Source organism: Canis lupus, chromosome 7 (genome assembly GCF_011100685.1).
Source record: "Canis lupus familiaris isolate Mischka breed German Shepherd chromosome 7, alternate assembly UU_Cfam_GSD_1.0, whole genome shotgun sequence".
Lineage (NCBI taxonomy): Eukaryota > Metazoa > Chordata > Mammalia > Carnivora > Canidae > Canis > Canis lupus.
In genome coordinates this window covers 30,413,969-30,434,991 of record NC_049228.1, presented here as the reverse complement: position 1 = coordinate 30,434,991, position 21,023 = coordinate 30,413,969, and the positions used below count along the sequence as shown (strand labels likewise).

Genomic DNA, 21,023 nt, shown 5'->3' with positions numbered 1-21,023 from the left:
TTGTTCATTTTAATTGCTATAGTATTCCATTGTGTGAATATATCATGACTGATTGATTTCTTCTGTTGTTGATGAAACTTTTAAATTTGATTTCCTGCTTGGAGAACATTCCTTTACATGACTCCTAAGTACAAAATGCATGTACTTTGTTGCACATATACTTAGAAGTAAACTTGCTTGGTCATAGGATATGTATTTGTTTATTTTAGAGATATTACTAAATAATTTTCCAAAATAATTGTAACAACTTATATTCCTGCCAGTAGTATACAAGAGTTTCTATTGTTGCCCATCTTTGCCAACAATTGGTATTATTAGTCTCTAATTTTGGCAGCTTATATAGTGTCATTTTATGGTTTCAAGTGCCTTTCCCTGTTCATGCTGCTGAGGTTGTGCATCTCTCCATATGTTTTTTGGTTATTTGGATATATTCTTTTGTCAGGTGCCTATTCAAATGTCTCTCCTAATCTTTTCATTGGGTTTGTTTTCTTATTTTTGATTTATAGGAGTTTCTTAATCTCTTCTGTATATGAACCTATCTTTTCCTACTCTGTGGTTAATTTTTCACTTTCTTAATGATGTCTTTGGATGAACAGATGTTTTTAATGTTGTCTAATTTATTGATGTTTTCCTTTATTATTAGTGCTTTCTGCATCCTGGTCAAAATAGTTTTACCTTGGGGATCCCTGGGTGGCTCAGTGGTTTGGCACCTGCCTTCAGCCCAGGGCATGATCCTGGAGTCCCAGGATTGAGTTCCACATCGGGCTCCCTGCATGGAGCCTGCTTCTCCTTCTGCCTGTGTCTCTGCCTCTCTCTCTCTCTCTCTCTCTAAATCTTTAAAAAAATTTTTTTTTCCTAGTTTGAGATTATGGAAATATTCTTCTATTCTCTCTTTTAAAAAGTTTATTGTTTTGTCTTTGCATTTAGGTATTATAATTCACCTGCATTTGATTTTTGTGATAATATGAAGTTAGGGTAATTTTTTTTTCTCCTTATGGATTTTTGTATTAACATAATTTATTTCTTGGAGAATTAAATGAGAATCCCAAATAGCATACAAAGAGCATTCTCCATAAAGACATTTTAACAATGTATACCCATTAACCAAAGGTGGTTTTTTTTGCTGAATACATATAAACTGTAATGTATGTGTGAATAGGATATTTTTTCAAAGCTGAAATCTATCCATTGAACAATTCCACTATTCCCTCTTCCCCTATCACTTGCAACCTCCATTTTACTTTATTTCTGAGTTTGATTATTTTAGATACCTCATATAAGTACAATCATGCAGCATTTGTCTTTTTTTTTAAATCTTTTTTTTTTTTAAGATTTTATTTATTTATTCATGAGAGACACACAGAGAGAGGCAGAGACACAGGCAGAGAGAGGGAGGAGCAGGCTCCATGCAGGGAGCCTGACACGGGACTCGATCCCGGGTCTCCAGGATCATGCCCAGGCTGAAGGCGGCGCTAAATCACTGAGCCACCGGGGCTGCCCCAGCATTTGTCTTTTTGTGACTAGCTTATTTTGGTTAGCATAATGTCCTCATGGTTCATCCAGGTCAATCTATGACAGGATTTCCTTTTCTAAGGCTTAATACTTTCCCATTGTATGTATATATCATACAATCCATTTACTTGTCATTGGACATTTGGGCTTTCTACTTCTTGGTTATTGTGAATAATGCAGTGAACATGCGGGTGCAGATATCTCTTTGGGACCCCGGTTTTGATTTTTTGGATGTATATACCCAGAAATGAGATTGCTGGATTATGTAATAATTCTATTTTTAAAAAAGATTTGTTTGAGAGAGAGAGAGAGAGAGAGAACAGGGCGAGAAACAGAGGGAAAGGGAAAGAACTTTATGCAGACTCCTCACCAAGCATGGAGCCTGATACAGGGCTCGATCCCACCGTCCTGAGATTATGACCTATGCCGAAATCAAGAGTTGGACATTCCACTGAATGAACCTAGGCGCCCCCTTATTTTTAATTCTTTAAGGAACCTCCATACTGTTTTCCATAGTGGCTGTTCCATTTTACATTCCCAACAGCAGTGCATAAGGGTTCCAATTTTTCCATATTCTTGTCAACCCTTGTTATTTTCTTTTTTTGTTCAAGAGTGACCATTTTAATGGGTGTGAGGAGATATTTCATTGTGTTTTTGATTTACATTTACTTAATGAAATGTTCTGGTTGAGTTGAATGGGTTCTTTTTATATTTCGTGTATTAACGCCTTATCAGTTTGCATGTTCTCCCATTCCATAGATTTGTTGAAGATGGCTATTGTAAATGAGACTGTTGTCCTAATTTTCTTTTCAGATTGTTTATTGATAGTATATAGAAAAAGCTGATTTTTGTAACCTGCAGCTTTGCTGTATACATTCATTAGGGTTCTTTTTTTTTTTTTTTTAAGATTTTATTTATTTATTTGAGAGAGAGAGCACCAGCAGCAATGAGAGGCAGATGGAGAAGCAGGCTCCTTGCTGAGTGGGAAGCCTGACGTGGGGCTCAATCCCAGATCCTGAGATTATAACCTGAGTGGAAAGCACTCAGGCAGAGTCACCCAGGCGCCCCTCGTTTATTAGTTCTAACAGTATTTTGTATTGGGATCTTCAGCATTTTCTACATATAAGATCCTATCTTCACCAAACAATTTTACCTCTTCCTTTCTAATTTCAGTGTTGTTTTTTTTTTCCTTGCCTAATTGCTTTAGCTAGAATTCACTGCTGTATTGAATAGATGTGATAAGAGTAGGCATTTGTACCTTGTTCCTGATCTTAGTAAGAAAACTTTTAGTGTTTTACCATTGAATATGATAACTGAGATTCTATATATGGTCTTTATTAGGTTGAGGTAATTTCCTTCCATTCCTAGTTTGTTGAGATTTTTTATTGTGAAGGAGTGTTGATGTGTCAGATGCTTTTTTTGATATCAGTTATGATGATCATATGGTTTTTGTTCTTCATTATGTTAATACGGTATATCATATTGATTGATTTGCATATATTGAACTCATTTTTGCATTCCATTAGTAATTCCCACTTGATCATGCTGAATAACATGTTGTTTTGGGTTTTTTCTTTCTTTTTTTTTTTGTATTTTGTTGAAGAGTTTTACATCAGTATTCATCAGGGACATAGTTTATAGTTTTGTGTTCTTTTAGTGTCTTTGGTTTTGGTATCACAATAAAGTTGTCCTTATAGGATGAATTTGGAAGTGTTCCTGTTTCTTCAGTTTTTTTGGAAGTGTTTGGGGAGGATTGGTGTTCTTTAAGTGAAGGTAAATTTCCCCAGTAAAGCCATCTGGTTCTGGGCTTTTTTGGTTGGGATTTTTTTTTTTTTTTTTTTTTTTTTTGGTTGGGATATTTTTGATTAGTGATTCAATCTCCTTACTAGTTACAGATTTGTTCAAATTATTTATTTCTTCATAATTTAGTTTTGGTAGGTTGTATGTTCCTAGAAATGTATACATTTCTTCTAGAAATGTGTTGTGTAATTGTTCATATGAGTCTTAACATGCTTTTTATTTCTGTGGCATAATTAGTAAAGCCTCTTCTTCCATTTGCGGATTTTGTTGAATCTTTTCCTTTAGTCTAGGTAATAGTTTGTCAATATTGAAGATCTTTTTTAAAAAACCCAATTTAGGGGATCCCTGGGTGGCTCAGCAGTTTGGCGCCTGCCTTTGGCCCAGGGCACGATCCTGGAGTCCCGGGATCGAGTCCTGCATCGGGCTCCTAGCATGGAGCCTGCTTCTCCCTCTGCCTGTCTCTCTCTCTCTCTCTCTCTGTGTCTATCATAAATAAATAAATAAATCTTTAAAAAAAATAAATAAAAAACCCAACTTAGTTTCGTTGATTTTTTTTTTTTGTCTTCTATTTCCTTTATTTTTGCGGTAGTCTATTATTTCTTTCCTCTTCTAACTTTGGGTTTCATTTGTCGTTCTTTTGTTAGTTTTTTTTTTTTTAAGATTTTATTTATTTATTCATGAGGGACACAGAGAGAAAGAGAGACATAGGCAGAGGGAGAAGTAGGCTCCCTGTGGGGAGCATGATGTGGGTGGGACTCTGTCCTAGGAGCCCAGCCAGGTCACAACCTGAGCTGAAGGAAGATGCTCAACCAGTGAGCCACCCAGGTGCCTCCTTTTGTTAGTTTTTTGAAGTGTAAAGATAGATTGTTGATTTGAGATCTTTCTTATTTTCTAATGTAGGTGGTTACTGCTATAAACTTCTCTCTTGGTAGTGTACCATTTACATTAAAGTAGTTACTGATAGAGAAGTACTTGCTATTGCCATTTTACCAATTTTTTTCTGTATGTTTTGTAATGATTTTGTCACTCTTGTTTTTCTGTTTCATTGTTTTTTTTTTTTAGTGACATCCTTTGATTCTTCTTTTGTACATCCATATATTTTTTTCATTGTGGTTAAAATAAGGATTTTATAAAACATTTTATAGTTACAACAATTTATCTTAAACTGATAACAAATTAACTTCAATCACACACAAAAACTACTTCCTTTATTACATCCTGCTCCCACTATGTTACCACTATCACAGATTACATCTTTTTGTATGTTGTATTCATTGACATAGCGCATAATTTTTAATGCTTTATCCTTTTAAATATCTATGCTCAAATTAAAAGTGATCTATATATCACTATTTATAGTATCACACATTTCTGTATTTATCTGTATATTTACCTTTATCAGAAACCTTTATATTTTTATACTGTAGTGTGTTGCTATCTCATATTTTTTATTTTAACTTGAAGAATCCCTATAGCAGTTCTTTTAAGGCAGGTCTTGTGGTGATCAACTCCTTCAGCTTTTGTTTACCCGGGAAGGTCTTTATTTCTCTGTCATTTTTAAAAAACAGTTTTCCTGGATGTAGTATTCTTGGTTTGCAGGTCTTTTTGTTTCTTTTCTTTCTTTCAGCACATTGAATATATTATCCCACTCCCTTCTGGCCTATAATGTTTCTACTGAGAAATCCACTGTCTATAGGAGCTCACTTGTACATGATGATTCATGTTTCCTTTGCTGCTTTCAAGATTCTTTTTGACTTTTTTAAAATAAAGATTTTATTTTTTTATTTGAGAGAAAAAGCACAAGCAGGGAGGGGGCAGAGAGAAAGGGAGAAGCAGGCTTGATGGGTCTTGATTCTAGGAGCTGAAGGCAGACACTTAACTGACTGAGTCACCCAGGCACCCCTCTCTTTGACAAGTTGTCCTATTTAGAGTCCTTTGAGCTTCTTGAGTGTGGATATCCATTTTCATTGGGAAGATTTAGGAAGTTTTCAGCCATTATTTTTCAAATAAGCTCTCTCCCCTCCTTTTTCTCTGTCTGGAATTTCCATATATATTGCTCAGCTTATTGTGTCCTGTAAGTCCCTTAGGGCGTTCTTCAATTTTCTGCATTCTTCCTTTTCGTTTCTCTGACTGAGAATTTCAAAACAGTTGTCTTCAAGTTTGCTGATTCTTCTTTCTGCTTAATCAAGCCTGATGTTGATCCCCTCTAGTGAATTTTTAAAGTAATTATTATATTCTTCAGTTCCAAAATTTCTATTTGGTTCTTTTTCCAGTACTTATCTCATTGGTGATATTCTCATTTTGTTAATGCATTGTTTTCCTAGTTTCATAGTTGTCTATTTGTGTTGTCTTGTAGTACATTGAGCTTCCTTAGAATGATTAATTTGTAAATTCTTTTCATAGGTAAATTCTTTTCATATATTTATTAGAGTTAGTTTCTGAAGATTTATTTTGTTCCTTTGATTGGGCTCTTATCCTGTATGCTTGTGTGCCTTGTTATTTTGTTGTTGTTGTGATTTTTCTTTCGAAAAAACAGCCATCTTTCCTGGTCTTTATAGACTGGTTTTATGCAGGGGAAAGCCTTCACCAGTCAGCCTAGCTAGAGATTCTGGAGATCCCTTAAACTTTTTTATGACAATGTATCTTCTCTAGTCTTGAGTGTATAATTTTCCGTTTAGAGAGATCATGCTCCCTTTCCTGTCTGCAATACTGAAGGTTTTTTGGTGCTGCAGGGAGCCGCTGAGCTCTCTTTTGTTGTCAAGATATTCCTGTTTTATTAATGCTGAGTCAAGCAAGACAGAAACTAGTCCATTGTCAGCCTTCTACCTAGAAGCTAGAGTGTTGAACAGACATTCCACTCTTTTTTTTTTTCCTTTCCAATGGAGATGCTGCAAGTTGGGCTTTTTTCCCCCACTATTGAGCTGTGCTGCCTTGGGGGAGACGCTGATATGATTGAAATGAAATAAGCTTTTCTAATTATATGATAATATATTATATATATTATCATATGTTATATATATTATATAATATGGCTGCACTTGGCTTTGAACTTACCTGGTTTACTGCTTTCTTAACTGATTTTTGGTATTCTCCTAAAGGCTTTTTGATTATTTTATTTTATTTTATTGAGAGAGAGAGAGCAAGCATAAGTTGAGGGGTTCGGTGGAGGGGCAAAGGGAGAGAATCCTAAGCATGCTCCACACTCAGTATTGAGCCCGTTTTGGAGCTTGAGCTTATGACCCTGGGATCATAACCTGAGCTGATATCAAGAGTCAACCGCTTAACCAATCAACTGAGCCATCCAAGTGCCCCAAGGCTTTTTGACTTTATATTGTTATTAAAAGTAAGTGTTTTTGTGGGAGAAATGGGTTGAGGCTTTCTGTTCTACAATCTTGCTGTTGTCACTATATTTCCATATGGATTTTACTTACCGTCTTTTACTGAAAGATTGGTTTTATTCCCCCATTGCTGTTCAACATGCCATTAATTGTAAATCAAGAGTTCATATATGCATAGATCCATTTTTTACTCTTTTTTGCGCCATTGGTCTGTTTGTATTTTATAAGTACCAAATTGTTTTAATTGCCATTGCTTTGTAATGACTCTTGATATCTAGTAGAGTACATTTTCTTGTTCCTGCTTCCAAGAACATTTTGACCATTGTTGATTCTTTGTGTTTCAATCTAACTTTTCAAACCAGCATATTATTTTCCAACAAAAAACAGTTTGCTACTTGACGGGTTGAATAACACTGGGTGTTATTCTGTATGTTGGCAAACTGAATGAACACCAATAAAAAATAAATTTATTATAAAAAAATAAAATAAAATAAAAATTCTGATCACACATACAAAAGTTTAACTGTGAGGTGATAAATGTCTAAGCTAAAAAAAACAAAAAACAAAAACAGTTTGCTGAAAATTGGATTGTGATTATACTGAATTTAAAGATAAATTTAGGGCAAACTAATACCTTACAATTATTGTATATTCCAATCAATGAAGATGATATATTTTTGCATTTTAAAGGTATTTATTTTAACTTCTCTCAATAATATTTTATAATTTTTAATGTGGCATTACTGTACAAATTTCCTTTAATTTTTTTTTAAGTATTTGATATTTTGGTACTGTTGCAAATGTTATCTTTTTAAGAATTTTACTTTTTAGGGATCCCTGGGTGGTGCAGCAGTTTGGCGCCTGCCTTTGGCCCAGGGCGCAATCCTGGAGACCCTGGATCAAATCCCACGTCGGGCTCCCGGTGCATGGAGCCTGCTTCTCCCTCTGCCTATGTCTCTGCCTCTCTCTCTCTCTGTCTCTCTCTCTCTCTGTGACTATCATAAATAAATAAAAATTAAAAAAAAAAACTAAAAAAAAGAATTTTACTTTTTAAATGTTGCTGGTATAAAAAATACAATTGACTTTATAATATTTTAAAACTGGAAATCTTTTATTCACTTATTAATTCTCATAATTCAACTGTAGATTCTTTTGGATTTCCTATATACACAGTCATATCTTTTTTGAATGTCATAACATTTTTCTTTATTTTCGACCCATATACCTGTTCCTAGTTTGCTAAGAATTTTATCTTGAATGAATGTTGCATTCAGAAGGTTCTTTATTGAGATTTAATTGATAGATCATACACTGCACACATTTAAAGTGTACAATTTGTGGAGTTTTGACAGCTTATTGTACCTTGAAATCATTTCCATAGTTCAGGATAATGGATATATCCATTATATTCAAAAATTTCCTTATTCCCATTTTTCTTTTTTTTTCTTTTTCTTTTTTTAATTTTTTAAAATTTTTATTTATTTATGATAGTCACAGAGAGAGAGAGAGAGAGAGAGAGAGAGAGAGAGAGGCAGAGGGAGAAGCAGGCTCCATGCACCAGGGAGCCCGACGTGGGATTCGATCCCGGGTCTCCAGGATCGCGCCCTGGGCCAAAGGCAGGCGCCAAACCGCTGCGCCACCCAGGGATCCCCCTTATTCCCATTTTTAATCCCTTTCTCTTGTCTCTACTTAACCCCACATCCTTGGGAAATCACTGATCTTTTAATTACTGTACTTTTTGTGGAGTTATATATGAATGAGATTATATAATCAAACCATATGTATTCTTTTGGTCTGATTTTTTTCACTTAGCATAATTTTTGAGATTCATTTATGTTGTTGAGAGTATCAATTACTAACTCTTTTTATTCCTGAGTTGTATTACCCTTCATCTTTGGATGGGCATTTGGATTGTTTCTACTTTTAGGCTGTTACAAATAATGCTGTTTTGAATATTTGTATAAATGTCTTTGATGGACATGTACTTTCCTTTTACTTTGGTAAACACATAGGAATGGAATGACTGAGTTATGTTAGAGGAATGAGTTTAACTTTTTAAGAAACTGCCAAACTTTTCCAGAGTGGTTATATCATTTTACATTTCTGTAAGCAGTGCCTGATAGTTCCAGTTGTTCTGCATCCTTTTTAACATTTGCTATGGTCAATCTTTTTTTTAGACGTCCTAAGAGATATATAATGGAATCTCTTGTGTTATTTCTCAATTATCTGATGATGTTGAGCATACTTTTTATGTGCTTATTTATCATCTTTATGTACTTGGTGAACTGTTCAAATCCTTTGCCCATTGGACTTTTATTTCTCATTATTGAGTTTTGAGGGATTTTGAAAATATGTTCTGGATATTTTTCAGGTATGTGATTTATAAGTTTTTCCTCCCAGTCAATGGCTTTTCTTCTCATTTTCTTAACGCTGTCTTTCCAAAAGAAGTTCTTAATTTTCAGGACGCCCATTTTATCAAAGTTCTTTGTTCTTATGGGCTAATGTTATAGCTAAAAACTTTATTTAACCAAAAGTCACAGGGATTTTTTTCCTAGAAGTTTTATAGTTTTATGTTTTACACTTAGATCAATGATCTATGTTGTAATAATTTTTTAAGAAAGTCTGAAGTATTGCCCGAATACTTTTTTGTTACTTTGCATATGGATATCCAGTTTTCTGACACTGTTTTTTTTTCTCCACTGAATTTCTTTATACCATTATCATAAATCACTTGGCTGTATGTATATCACCTATTTTTGGTCGGTACCTGTTCTCTTCCAGTGATTTATCAGTAAACTTCTATTATCTTAATTACTGTAGTTTTATAGTAACTCTTAAAGCTAGTAGTATAAGTCCTCTGCTCTTCTTCTTCAACTTACTTACGGTATTTTAGATCTTTTGTATTTTCACATAAACTTGATAATCAAATTGTCATTTATACCAAAAATCCCGCTGGAATTTATTTGAATCTATATATCAATTTAGGGAGAATTGACAGTATTAAATGTCCCAATCCATGAACACAATATATATCCTGTTATTTAGGACTTTTATTTTATTTTTTATAATTTTCAATGTTAACATGTCTTACATATCTTCAAGTATTTTATATTTTTCGTATTTTTTGTAAATATTATTTTTCAATTTTCAGTTTCTAATGGTTTTGTTGCTAGTATATAGACATACAATTGATTTTTATATATTGGTCTTGTATCCTGCAACTTTGCTGAATTCTAACTTATTAAATTTTTAAAAAATTAATTGCATAGGATTTTCTACATAGGTGATCAGATCATCTATGAATAGAAAAACATGTTTCTTTATTCTTTATTTTATTTTACAAAATAATAGTGATGTCTTTCAAAGCCAACTGTTTAAATGTTCAATAACATTACCTGTACTTTTGTTTTCCTATGCAGATTATGACTGTACCCAATGACCCATATACTTTTCTCTCTTGTGGTGAAGATGGAACTGTCCGGTGGTTTGATACACGTATCAAAACTAGCTGCACAAAAGAAGATTGCAAAGATGTAAGAATCAAAGTTTTATACAAATGACAAAAAAATTAAGATTATAATTAAAATTGGATGATAAGTAATCTCTGGGTTATAAGATTATGGGTAAATGTGATTGTAATAAATTTTGCTGATCTAGTATAATTGCTCAGTGTTTTAGTCTTCTATTTGGGAGTTGACTTTTAATTTTTCCTCTTCAGAATGCAATTTAATTACTCAACTATTGTTTGTTTCTTTAAGCTCTAATTAAATTTATATTTCCATATGTATTGTTTATTTTGGTTGGTTTATAAGAAAAATGTACAATACTGTACTAGAAGTCAATTTTGGAGTTGTGTAGCAAACTATAAGGAAAAAAGGAATCTCCCTTAGAGTGATAAACTGCCAAGGAGGAATATTGACTGAGTATATTTATTATGGTCTCACATAAGCTGAATTTGTTAGAAACACTGATAGAAACATGAAAAATAAATTAAAAGAAAACCATGTTGTTTTTGTCTTCTCATTATCATACTGAGTTAGGATTTCTGAGAAAGGTTATTTTCTTTTAATTAAGAGGAAAATGTTTTAAATCTTTAGAGGAGCCTCTGTACAGCAAAGCTGTATATAACTGGTGTTGTTTTATCTTTTGTAGGATATTTTAATTAACTGCCGACGTGCTGCCACATCTGTAGCTATTTGTCCACCAATACCATATTATCTTGCTGTTGGCTGTTCAGATAGCTCAGTACGAATATATGATCGGCGAATGCTGGGCACAAGAGCCACAGGTAAAAAGCTGATATTACAGAAAATATAAGATTCTGTGAGCGCAAAGAATAAATATTTATGACATATTTGCAATTTTAAAATTTCATGAGTTAGTCCTAAAATTCAGCAAATACAATGTATTTAAATAATATGGGTTATTATTAAAAAAATAGCATTTTACTAGGATGCCTGGGTTGCTTGATTAGTTAAACATCCAACTTTTGATCTTAAGGGTCGTGAGTTCAAGCCCTACGTTGGACTCCACACTGGGTGTGGAGCATACATATACATGTAAAAATAGCATTTACCAAGATTTTATGACCCTATCAAGGTGATACTTTTGCAGTTTATCACTTTAAAAAGTTGTAACAGTTGATCATATTAATTTCCTAGGGCTGTGATAACAAATTACCACAAATTGGGTGGCTTAAGATAACTTCCCATCTTTCTGGAGGTTAGATATCTAAAATCAGTCTATTGTAGGGTTTTCTGCTGGTGGCTCTCAGGGAAGCTCTTGCATGCTTCTCTCCTAGTTTCTGATGATTGTTGGCAATATGGCTTTAAATGTTTCCTTTCACTCTCTCCTTCCACATTTATATACCATTCTCCTCTGTATGTATCTGAATCCACATTTTCCTCTTATTGGGACACTGGTCATATTGGAACTAGGGCTCACCCTAATCCAGTGTGGCCTCATTACATCTGCAAAGACCCTATTTCCAAATATTCCAGAATCATTCCGAGTTCTGGATGGACATGAATTTGGGGGGGACACGATTAGCCCACAACATTTGGCTTTCTAATTTCTCTTTGTGGGAGAGAGGAAAGTTAGGAAAGAACAGTGACTTGGGTATGTGTTAATGTACAGTATATACTTATGCCTAGTTAAATTACTATTAGTGATGCTGGAGCACTGAAGTTTAAGATGTCAGAAATTGATTCTTACCTTTCCAGAGGTTAGAGATCTAAAATCAGTCTTTTGTAGGGTTTTCTGCTGGTGACACTCAGGAGGCTCTTGCATGCTTCTCTCCTAGTTTCTGGTGGTTGTTAGCAATCTTGGCTTTTTAATGTTTCCTTTTATTCTCAGCTTCTACATTTATATACCATTTAAGACTGATTGTATTAAACTCATTTGCTCCTTATCCATTATGGATATTCAGACCACCTCTGAAATATCCAAATTAAAGCCAACTTATTAGCATTTTCTCAGTAAGGGGAGGCCAGGATTATATACCCACACATCCACCAAATATACATACATTATATACACATTACATATATTCGCATGTTTTATATTGCTAAAAATAAAAGTGGACTTGGCCAGAAACTAACAATGCCAATCTCAGTGTTAATTTATATCCAGTAAAAATGGACATAGATTACTGAAAGGGAAGACTAGGTTGAGGGCACCTGGGTGGCTCAGTCAGTTTTTTGTCCAACTCTTGATTTTGATGCAGGTCATGATTTCAGGGTCATGAGATTTCAGAGCCCTGCAATGGGCTCTTCTGAGCATGGAGCCTGCTTAAGATTCTCTCTCTCCTTCTCCCTCTGCCTTCTCCCATCCTCCCCACCACAAACCCCCCACTCATGTGCAGGTTCTCTCTCTCCTATTATATTGATGATTGCCAAAATTATTAAAGTTGGAAATGTGTCCTCATTCTGATATCAAGAGGAAAATTTCATGACAATCAAAAATCTTTTAAAAACATAGGGGTGCCTGAGATCCCTGGGTGGCTCAGCGGTTTAGTGCCTGCCTTTGGCCCAGGGCGTGATCCTGGAGTCCTGGGATTGAGTCCCGCTTCAGGCTCCTTGCATGGAGCCTGCTTCTCCCTCTGCCTGTGTCTCTGCCCCTCTCTCTGTGTGTGTTTCTCATGAATAAATAAATAAAATCTTTAAAAAAAAAAACAAACAGGCATAGGGGTGCCTGGCTGGGTCAGTCAGAAGATCATGCAACTTTTGATCTCAGGGTCATGAATTTGGGCCCCACATTGAATGTAGAGATTAATAAGAAAAATAAATAAATCTTTTTTTAACCTGAAGCAAAAGGTAAATCATTTAAAAAGGAAAGTACACTATTTTATCTAGTATACTAATAATAAATATAACCTTAACTATTTATATTCTAAAAATTATATTACCTTCATTGGGGGAAAATTTTTGGAAGATGATTTAGTATAACTATAATCACAAATCATTTTAATTAAATGACTCATATTTTGAATAATACATTCATGTAATTTATAGAACATTTATGTAATCTATGTAATTCCAGCCACTCAGGAAATTTTTTTTTGAAGATATGTAGCCTTTATGCTATATTCTCTATTATTTTGTTATAAAATCGGGCTATTGAGAAAAGGGCCTCTTCTAGAAATAGAATATGATATTTTGGATTTTATATTGCTACATTAAATCATACATCTCATAATTTAGATTAGGAGTTTTAAAAATATTTTTCTTAAAAAATGTATATAACTTCCTGTTTTCTTATTTAGGGAATTATGCAGGTCGAGGAACTACTGGAATGGTTGCCCGTTTTATCCCTTCCCATCTCAATAATAAGTCCTGCAGGGTGACATCTCTGTGTTACAGTGAGGATGGCCAAGAGATTCTTGTTAGCTACTCCTCAGATTATATATATCTTTTTGACCCGAAAGATGATACTGCACGAGAACTTAAAACTCCTTCTGCAGAAGAAAGAAGAGAGGAGGTAAGTTTACTCAAAACCATATTCTTCTTTCAGTTCAGGAAACATTAATTCAGTGACTCCTGGGGCCTGTAGGGCTTCAAAAAATAGAATAGATTTTTAAGGCATTTATAGTCTAGGTTTTGTAAAAAGACATGGAATATACATGAAAGAACAGAGGCTAGGGATACCTAGGTGGCTCAGTTGTTGAGCATCTGCCTTTGGCTCAGGTTATGTCCCTGGGGTTCCAGGATCGAGTCCCACATCAGGCTCCCTGCATGGAGCCTGCTTCTCCCTCTGCCTGTGTCTCTGCCTTTCTCTCTCTCTGTCTTTCAAGAATAAATAAAATCTTAAAAAAAAAAAAAAAAAGAACAGGGGCTAATAATTAAGAATCAGGCTCTAGAAAAATATTGTGAATTTTTTTTAAAGAGTATATCCACTAGCAAAATATTTAACTTTGTTGGAAGCACAGCAGCAAGCAAGAAAATCAACAGTTCTAATGGTTGCAGAAAAAGCAATTAAAATAATAAAAACTAGGATTTGTAAACTCCCAAGAGACTAAATGTTTATGTTCATACACCAATCAGAGTTTTATCTGTTAGTATTTACTATTCAAATGTCGACAGCAATCCCTTTCTCTCCTGATCGTGCTTCTCTTTCATGGTTATGAACATGCATCCCTAGGTACATTTTACAAAATACATAGGACTTAGTGAGTGGGAAAAAGGTAACTTAAAGTATATACACACACATACATATGCAAACAGTGGGGAGAGGAAGGAATTGCTGTCTACATGTGAATGGTAAATGGTAATATGTAAAATCTTGTTAAACATAAACATTTAGTCTTATTGAAGTTTATATTATCACATTTTATATCTATTATATATATACACACACACATATATATAAAATATTACATATTGAAAATTGGGTAGAAGAAATACTACCACTAAAATGACTCAAATAGTGAACCAAACCATTGGAATGCCTGGCAGGCTCAGTTAGTAGAGCCTGCAACTCTTGATCTTGGGGTCGTGAGTTTAAGTCCCACAGAGATTACTTAAAAATAAAATCTTTAAAAAAATAAAATAGCAGATCATCTTCTTATTTGTAAAAGGCAAAACCCAGAAATAATACATCCTTGAAGTATTCAGCAATAGAAGAATGATTGTTTTAACCTCACAGAAACTGCTTTCCCCAACATCTTTTGCACTTTGGATTTTTTTTTTTAATGTTTTGTGTTTAATCACTCTACTGTTTGGCTTGTAAATGTTTTTGAAATTAACTGTTGCTTTATTAATAATCAGTAACTTTTCGGTATTGGACCAACCCCTATTGAACATACCTTAAAGGTACTCAGGAACAACAATTTTCTAGTTTCTACAAAACTAAATCCAGTTCTTATGATTACAGGTTTAGAAGGCTATAAAATGAGGGGAAAAAATCAGGATAACTTTATAAATATTTTTGGGAATTTTAAATATGCTAGTGTATTTAAGTGAATGAGGAAATTGACAAAGAAGAGTATGATGGCTAATGAAAGCTATTTTTGAATTTATTGGTTTAATTGAAAACATGAGATCTGCTCTTTTATTTTGTTGCTGCTGTGTAATTCCTCTTGAGATATGTGCTCTAGTGAAGTTACAGTCTAGCTTTGTGACTATTACATAATGAAAGTTGGAAATGCAGAAACATTTTTAAGTGGGCCAACCAGCTTTTATACCATAGAATATTTAGCCAAAATATGTTTACATAATCAGTGTGAATGAGGCTGAGTCATGAACACTTGGTTATTTTTTGAATGTGGTTTTCTCAGTATTCTTTGTTGAATTAACTAAATTAAGAATAATACTTCTCACAGTAGATTAAAATTACAAAAATAAATCATGCTTAGTATACTAAACCAAGCAATCACAGGTGTATATAGAAGAAGAAATTAGTAGTCTGTCCCCTTCTTAAGCTCATCAGGTTTTCTTCAGTATTTTATGCCAAATCCTTGATAGTAGCATTTGGATACATTCTACTCACCAGATCTTTATTGGGCACCTGCATATACTAGGTCCTTTAGAAACTTTAGAAATTCAAGGACAACTGTGACAAAGACATGGCCTCTTACTCAGGAATTTACAGTTTAGTGGAAAGATACAAATAAAAGAATATGTAAAACTTTAACAATAAAATTACACATGAGTTATGTTATAAGAGGAGCAGAGGAAGGAATAATGTATTTTGACTGGAAATGTAAGAAATGATTGGGGTTTTAAAATGTGAATAAAAGTTTCACATAATGATTTTTTTCTTATGTATTCATGATATTTTTATATTTTCTTAATTTGTGGAGGCTTCTTTTTCTTTCTTTATATCCTCTTATAATTTCTCTTTCATTTTTCCATTCTTTAGTATTTTTTGTCACTTCTCATTTTTCTTTTTTTGTATTCTGTTTTCTTTTTATTGTCTTTGCTGTCTTCCTTTTCCTCTCCTATCTATTTGACATTTTCCCCACTTGCCCTACTTCGTTGTTGGTCCACGTTGTTGAATCTGGTGTCTCATTTTCTGTTCTCACAGTTTGTTTCAAAAATACATATCCCAAATCTGTAGGACTACTTTGCATTCTCACTACCACTACTACCCTGATCCAAGACATCACCATCTTTCCTAGATTGTTGTGGTAGCTTTTAACCAGTCTCCTTGCTTTCACCCCCAACCTCATAGTCCTTTAGTTATGTAGCACCTAAATGATCCTTTAAAATCAAGTCAAATTACGCTACTCTTCTGATCAACACTCCCAAGTGGTTCTCCATCTCACTTAAAACAAAAACTAAGGTCCCTATAGTGGCTTCAAGATCTTCTATCATGTGCTTCTTGACTTGTACTGTTTTCTCAGTACTTCTACTGTACTCTGCTCTGGTCACCTCTACTGACTTATTTAGGCAGCCTAAGCATGCTTCTCCCTTATGTTTTTGCATTTACTGCACATCAAATGGTCTTCCCACATATCTGGATTTCATCTTTTCTTACCTATTTTTAGGTTTTCACTCTTGTCACATTCTCAGTGAGGCCCTCCTTAACCTCCCATTTTAAAATCGCAGCCCTTAACTCCTAGGTACTGCCTATCACTTTTGTCTACTTAATTTTTTTTCCCCATAATACTCAACACTTTCTTTTGTATATTTTACTTTTTTTTTTTTTTTTTTTTTTTACCATGTGTTGTTCATCTACTCCACTAGTTTGTAAATTATGTAACATTGGAGTTTTTGTGTGATTTGTCCATTGATCTTTTCCTAATACCTAGAGTGGTACCTGGTACATAGAAGGTGCTCAGGAAAGTCTTAGTTGAATGACTGAATTAATGCTTGCACCATTTTCAGTATTCTTTTTTTTTCCCTCTTTTTTTTTTTTTTATTGGTGTTCAATTTACCAACATACAGAATAACCCCCAGTGCCCGTCACCCAATCACTCCCACCCCCCGCCCTCCTCCCCTTCTACCACCCCTAGTTCGTTTCCCAGAGTTAGCAGTCTTTACGTTATGTTTCCCTTTCTGATATTTCCCACACATTTCTTCTCCCTTCCCTTATATTCCCTTTCACTATTATTTATATTCCCCACATGAATGAGAACATATAATGTTTGTCCTTCTCCGACTGACTTACTTCACTCAGCATAATACCCTCCAGTTTCATCCACGTTGAAGCAAATGGTGGGTATTTGTCATTTCTAATAACTGAGTAATATTCCATTGTATTCATAAACCACATCTTCTTTATCCATTCATCTTTCGATGGACACTGAGGCCCCTTCCACAGTTTGACTATTGTGGCCATTGCTGCTATAAACATCGGGGTGCAGGTGTCCCGGCGTTTCATTGCATCTGTATCTTTGGGGTAAATCCCCAGCAGTGCAATTGCTGGGTCGTAGGGCAGGTCTATTGTTAACTCTTTGAGGAACCTCCACACAGTTTTCCAGAGTGGCTGCACTAGTTCACATTCCCACCAACAGTGTAAGAGGGTTCCCTTTTCTCCGCATCCTCTCCAACATTTGTTGTTTCCTGCCTTGTTAATTTGCCCCCATTCTCACTGGTGTGAGGTGGTATCTCATTGTGGTTTTGATTTGTATTTCCCTGATGGCAAGTGATGCAGAGCATTTTCTCATATGCATGTTGGCCATGTCTCTGTCTTCCTCTGTGAGATTTCTCTTCATGTCTTTTACCCATTTCATGATTGGATTGTTTGTTTCTTTGGTGTTGAGTTTAATAAGTTCTTTATAGATCTTGGAAACTAGCCCTTTATCTGATATGTCATTTGCAAATATCTTTTCCCCATTTTCAGTATTCTTGACTAGGTTATTTTGCATATCTCAAAAAGTCAAGCTTGAGACTGTTTTTAACTTGAAGACCTTGTTCCAGAAAGAGTTGCTGAAGTTAAAACACTATTTCTTTGCTTGTATAATATAAAATTCCTCTTTCATAACTATGGAGCAGGGCTCTTTTCTATTCTAAATATAGTTCACATACAGAGTGAGGCCTGCTGTTTCTGGAAATGATTATTTGTCTAAGATTTTGGACACCTGCCACACTAGGCTTTCTCTAATCTTCTGATTATTCCCTGTCACACTTGTGGCTTCCTGCAGATTTTGCTATTCTTTGTTGTTCTTAGCCACATTTATATACTTATGGAATTTGTGAAGGTTTTTTTTTTCTGTCTTCTTTGCCGAGGGTGTAAAGATTCTCTCCATCTTGTTGCTCAGTATGGTTTCCAGGGGAAAACAGAAAATTTACAGATTTCTATCAAAATCTGCTTAATTAAAAGGAAAAAAAATCAATGTTTTATTAAAAAATAAAAATAAAAGAAGTGAGCCACAAAAATGGGAGAAAATGTTTGTATATCATTGATTTATGATTTAGAATCTAGTAACCAAAATATATTGGAACCACAGTAAGGTACCATTTCACACTTACTAGGTCGACTAAAATTTTAAAGGTCAATAACAGCATTGAAGATGTGGAGAAATTGGAGCTTTCACACATTGCTGGTAGGAATGTAAAATGGTGCAGCTGCTTTGGAAAACAGCTTGGCAGTTCCTCAAAAGTTAAACATAGAGTTATCATATGATCTAGCAAATCCATTTCTAGATATATACTGAAGAGAATTGAAAACATATGTCCCCATAAAATCTTCCACATATGTTCCTAGCAGCATTATTCACAACAGCCGAAAAATGAAAACTACTCAATGCTCATAGACTGATAAATGAATAAACAAAATATGGTATATCCAAATAATGGAATATTATTGAACCATAAAAAGAAATGATACATGGTACAACATGGATGAACTTTGAAAATACTATGCCATATGAAAAAAGCCAGATAGAACCACATATTATTCCATGTCTATGAAATGTCCAGAACAGGCATAGCCCTAGAGACAGAAAGTAGATTCATGGTCACCAGGAGCCAAGTGCTGGGAGGAGTGAGGAGCAGCTGCTCACAGTTCTAGGATTTCTCTTTGAGGTAATGAAAACATCCTGGAATTAATGGTGCAAGTGGTTGCGCAGCTTTGTGCATATGAACCACTGACCTACACGCTTTAAAAGGGTGACTATCATGTTACGTGTGTTATATCTCAATAAAAAATATTAAACATTATAAAAGTTACAGAGAATGATCAAGGGTGTTAAATGCTATAGACATCAAATGGATTAAGTTGTGAAAGGTGTGCCATTTGGATTGGCAATTGATTGTCGATCACTTTTTCACTGATCAGTGAACTTAGCAAGTAATCACTCATGGGTGACATTGATGAGAATGAATTCAGTGGAATGTTGGGAACATAAGATGACTACAGTGAATTGAGGAAGGATTAGAAGATAAAAGTGGAATAAATATAGACTTCTTTCCAAGAAGCTTGGCAATAAGGCTTCAGAAAATGGGAACGAGTATAGCTGGATAGAAATATAAAATTGAGGTGTTTTGTTTGTTAAAAATGGTAAGTATCTTCAGCATATTGTAAGGAAGAAATGAGAGAGGAAATGAATGTACGTATGGGAAAGAGCATAATTGTCAAAGCAAAGTGCTTGAGGAATTGAAGGAATAAAATGAAAAGCACAGATGGAGTTATTAAGCTTAAGCAAAATAAATGATACATCTTCTGAGAAAGGTTAGAAGGAATTAGGAGGTTGTAGACTATAGTAAGTTTGTAGGATGCAGCTGAAGTAGGAGGAAGAGTAATTAGCCAAAAATGAGGGAAACCAGATAGAGTAGAGATCCTGAAGTGAGTAATGAAGGGTTGCAGTAGATGGGGGGGAACCGGAGAGTAAACTGATAATAAAATAGTGATAATTCCTATTGTCAGGTATGTAGATACTTTACCTAGACTACATGTATCATCATCAAAACTCAGGCTCATTGGGGATCCCTGGGTGGCTCAGCGGTTTAGTTCCTGCCTTTGGCCCAGGGCGCAATCCTGAAGTCCCGGGATCAAGTCCCATGTCGGGCTCCCTGCATGGAGCCTACTTCACCCTCGGCCTGTGTCTCTGCCTCTCTCTGTGTCTCTCATGAATAAATAAATAAAATCTTAAAAAAAAAAAAAAACGAACAAAACTCAAGCTCATTGCAGTTAAATAACTTTCCTGTGGTCAGTTGTAAAGTGATACAGGTGGGATTAGAAGTCACATATACATGATTTCAAAGTTGCACTCAGACTCTAATTTAGGGTGAAGATGTTAAGTGTAGGCTGTACCATCAATAGGTACCATCATTATTAAGAGCCGTCTTTCATGTTTTGACTTAGGATCTCTTTTGCATACTCAATAAAGAAAGCAAAGACATGAAAAGAATTTGTTAGACTTCAAGTATGCTTTAAGAATTGAGCAAATGAGTTTTCTCTTCATCTTTTAGTTACGACAGCCTCCAGTGAAGCGTCTGAGACTTCGTGGTGATTGGTCAGACACTGGACCCCGAGCGAGGCCTGAGAGTGAACGAGAACGAGATGGTAACTCTACTTTTCAGCCTTTCTAATATAGAATTTAAAAATTAATCTTTTAACTTATTTCTTTTTTTCTTATAAGTGATGCTGAAACAAACATCCTTGTACTTTTATCTTAATATACTTGTGCAAATGCATCTGAAGATCAATTCCTAAAAGTGGAATGAATGACTGGATCACTGGATAATACATTTACTTTTGATAGCTATCATATTACCCTCCAAAATAAGTACACTACTTTACATTTCTACTGGAAGTATGAGAATGCCCATTGCCATGTAAAACATTGGACATCATCAATCTTTTTAACTTTGCCTATTAGATATAAAGTGAAATGAAAACTTCAATTTCCAACCCAAGAGTTTTATAATAGCAGATAAATTATTTTTCTTTTATCAAGTGCTTTTGATAAGCATAAGAAACTACTTTGGG

General features: G+C 34.6%; 1 protein-coding gene across 10 annotated transcripts in view; it reads left to right on the top strand.

Annotated features, from left to right (window-relative positions):
• DCAF6 (DDB1 and CUL4 associated factor 6) overlaps positions 1-21,023 on the top strand; it is a 131,330-nt gene that overhangs the window by 36,924 nt on the left and 73,383 nt on the right. For all 10 annotated transcript variants that reach the window (XM_038542619.1, XM_038542618.1, XM_038542620.1 and 7 more), the window contains exons 5-8: positions 10,070-10,183; positions 10,803-10,938; positions 13,414-13,628; positions 20,504-20,597. In XM_038542619.1, coding sequence (XP_038398547.1) covers positions 10,070-10,183; positions 10,803-10,938; positions 13,414-13,628; positions 20,504-20,597 — 559 coding nt within the window. The remainder of the gene's footprint in view (positions 1-10,069; positions 10,184-10,802; positions 10,939-13,413; positions 13,629-20,503; positions 20,598-21,023) is intronic.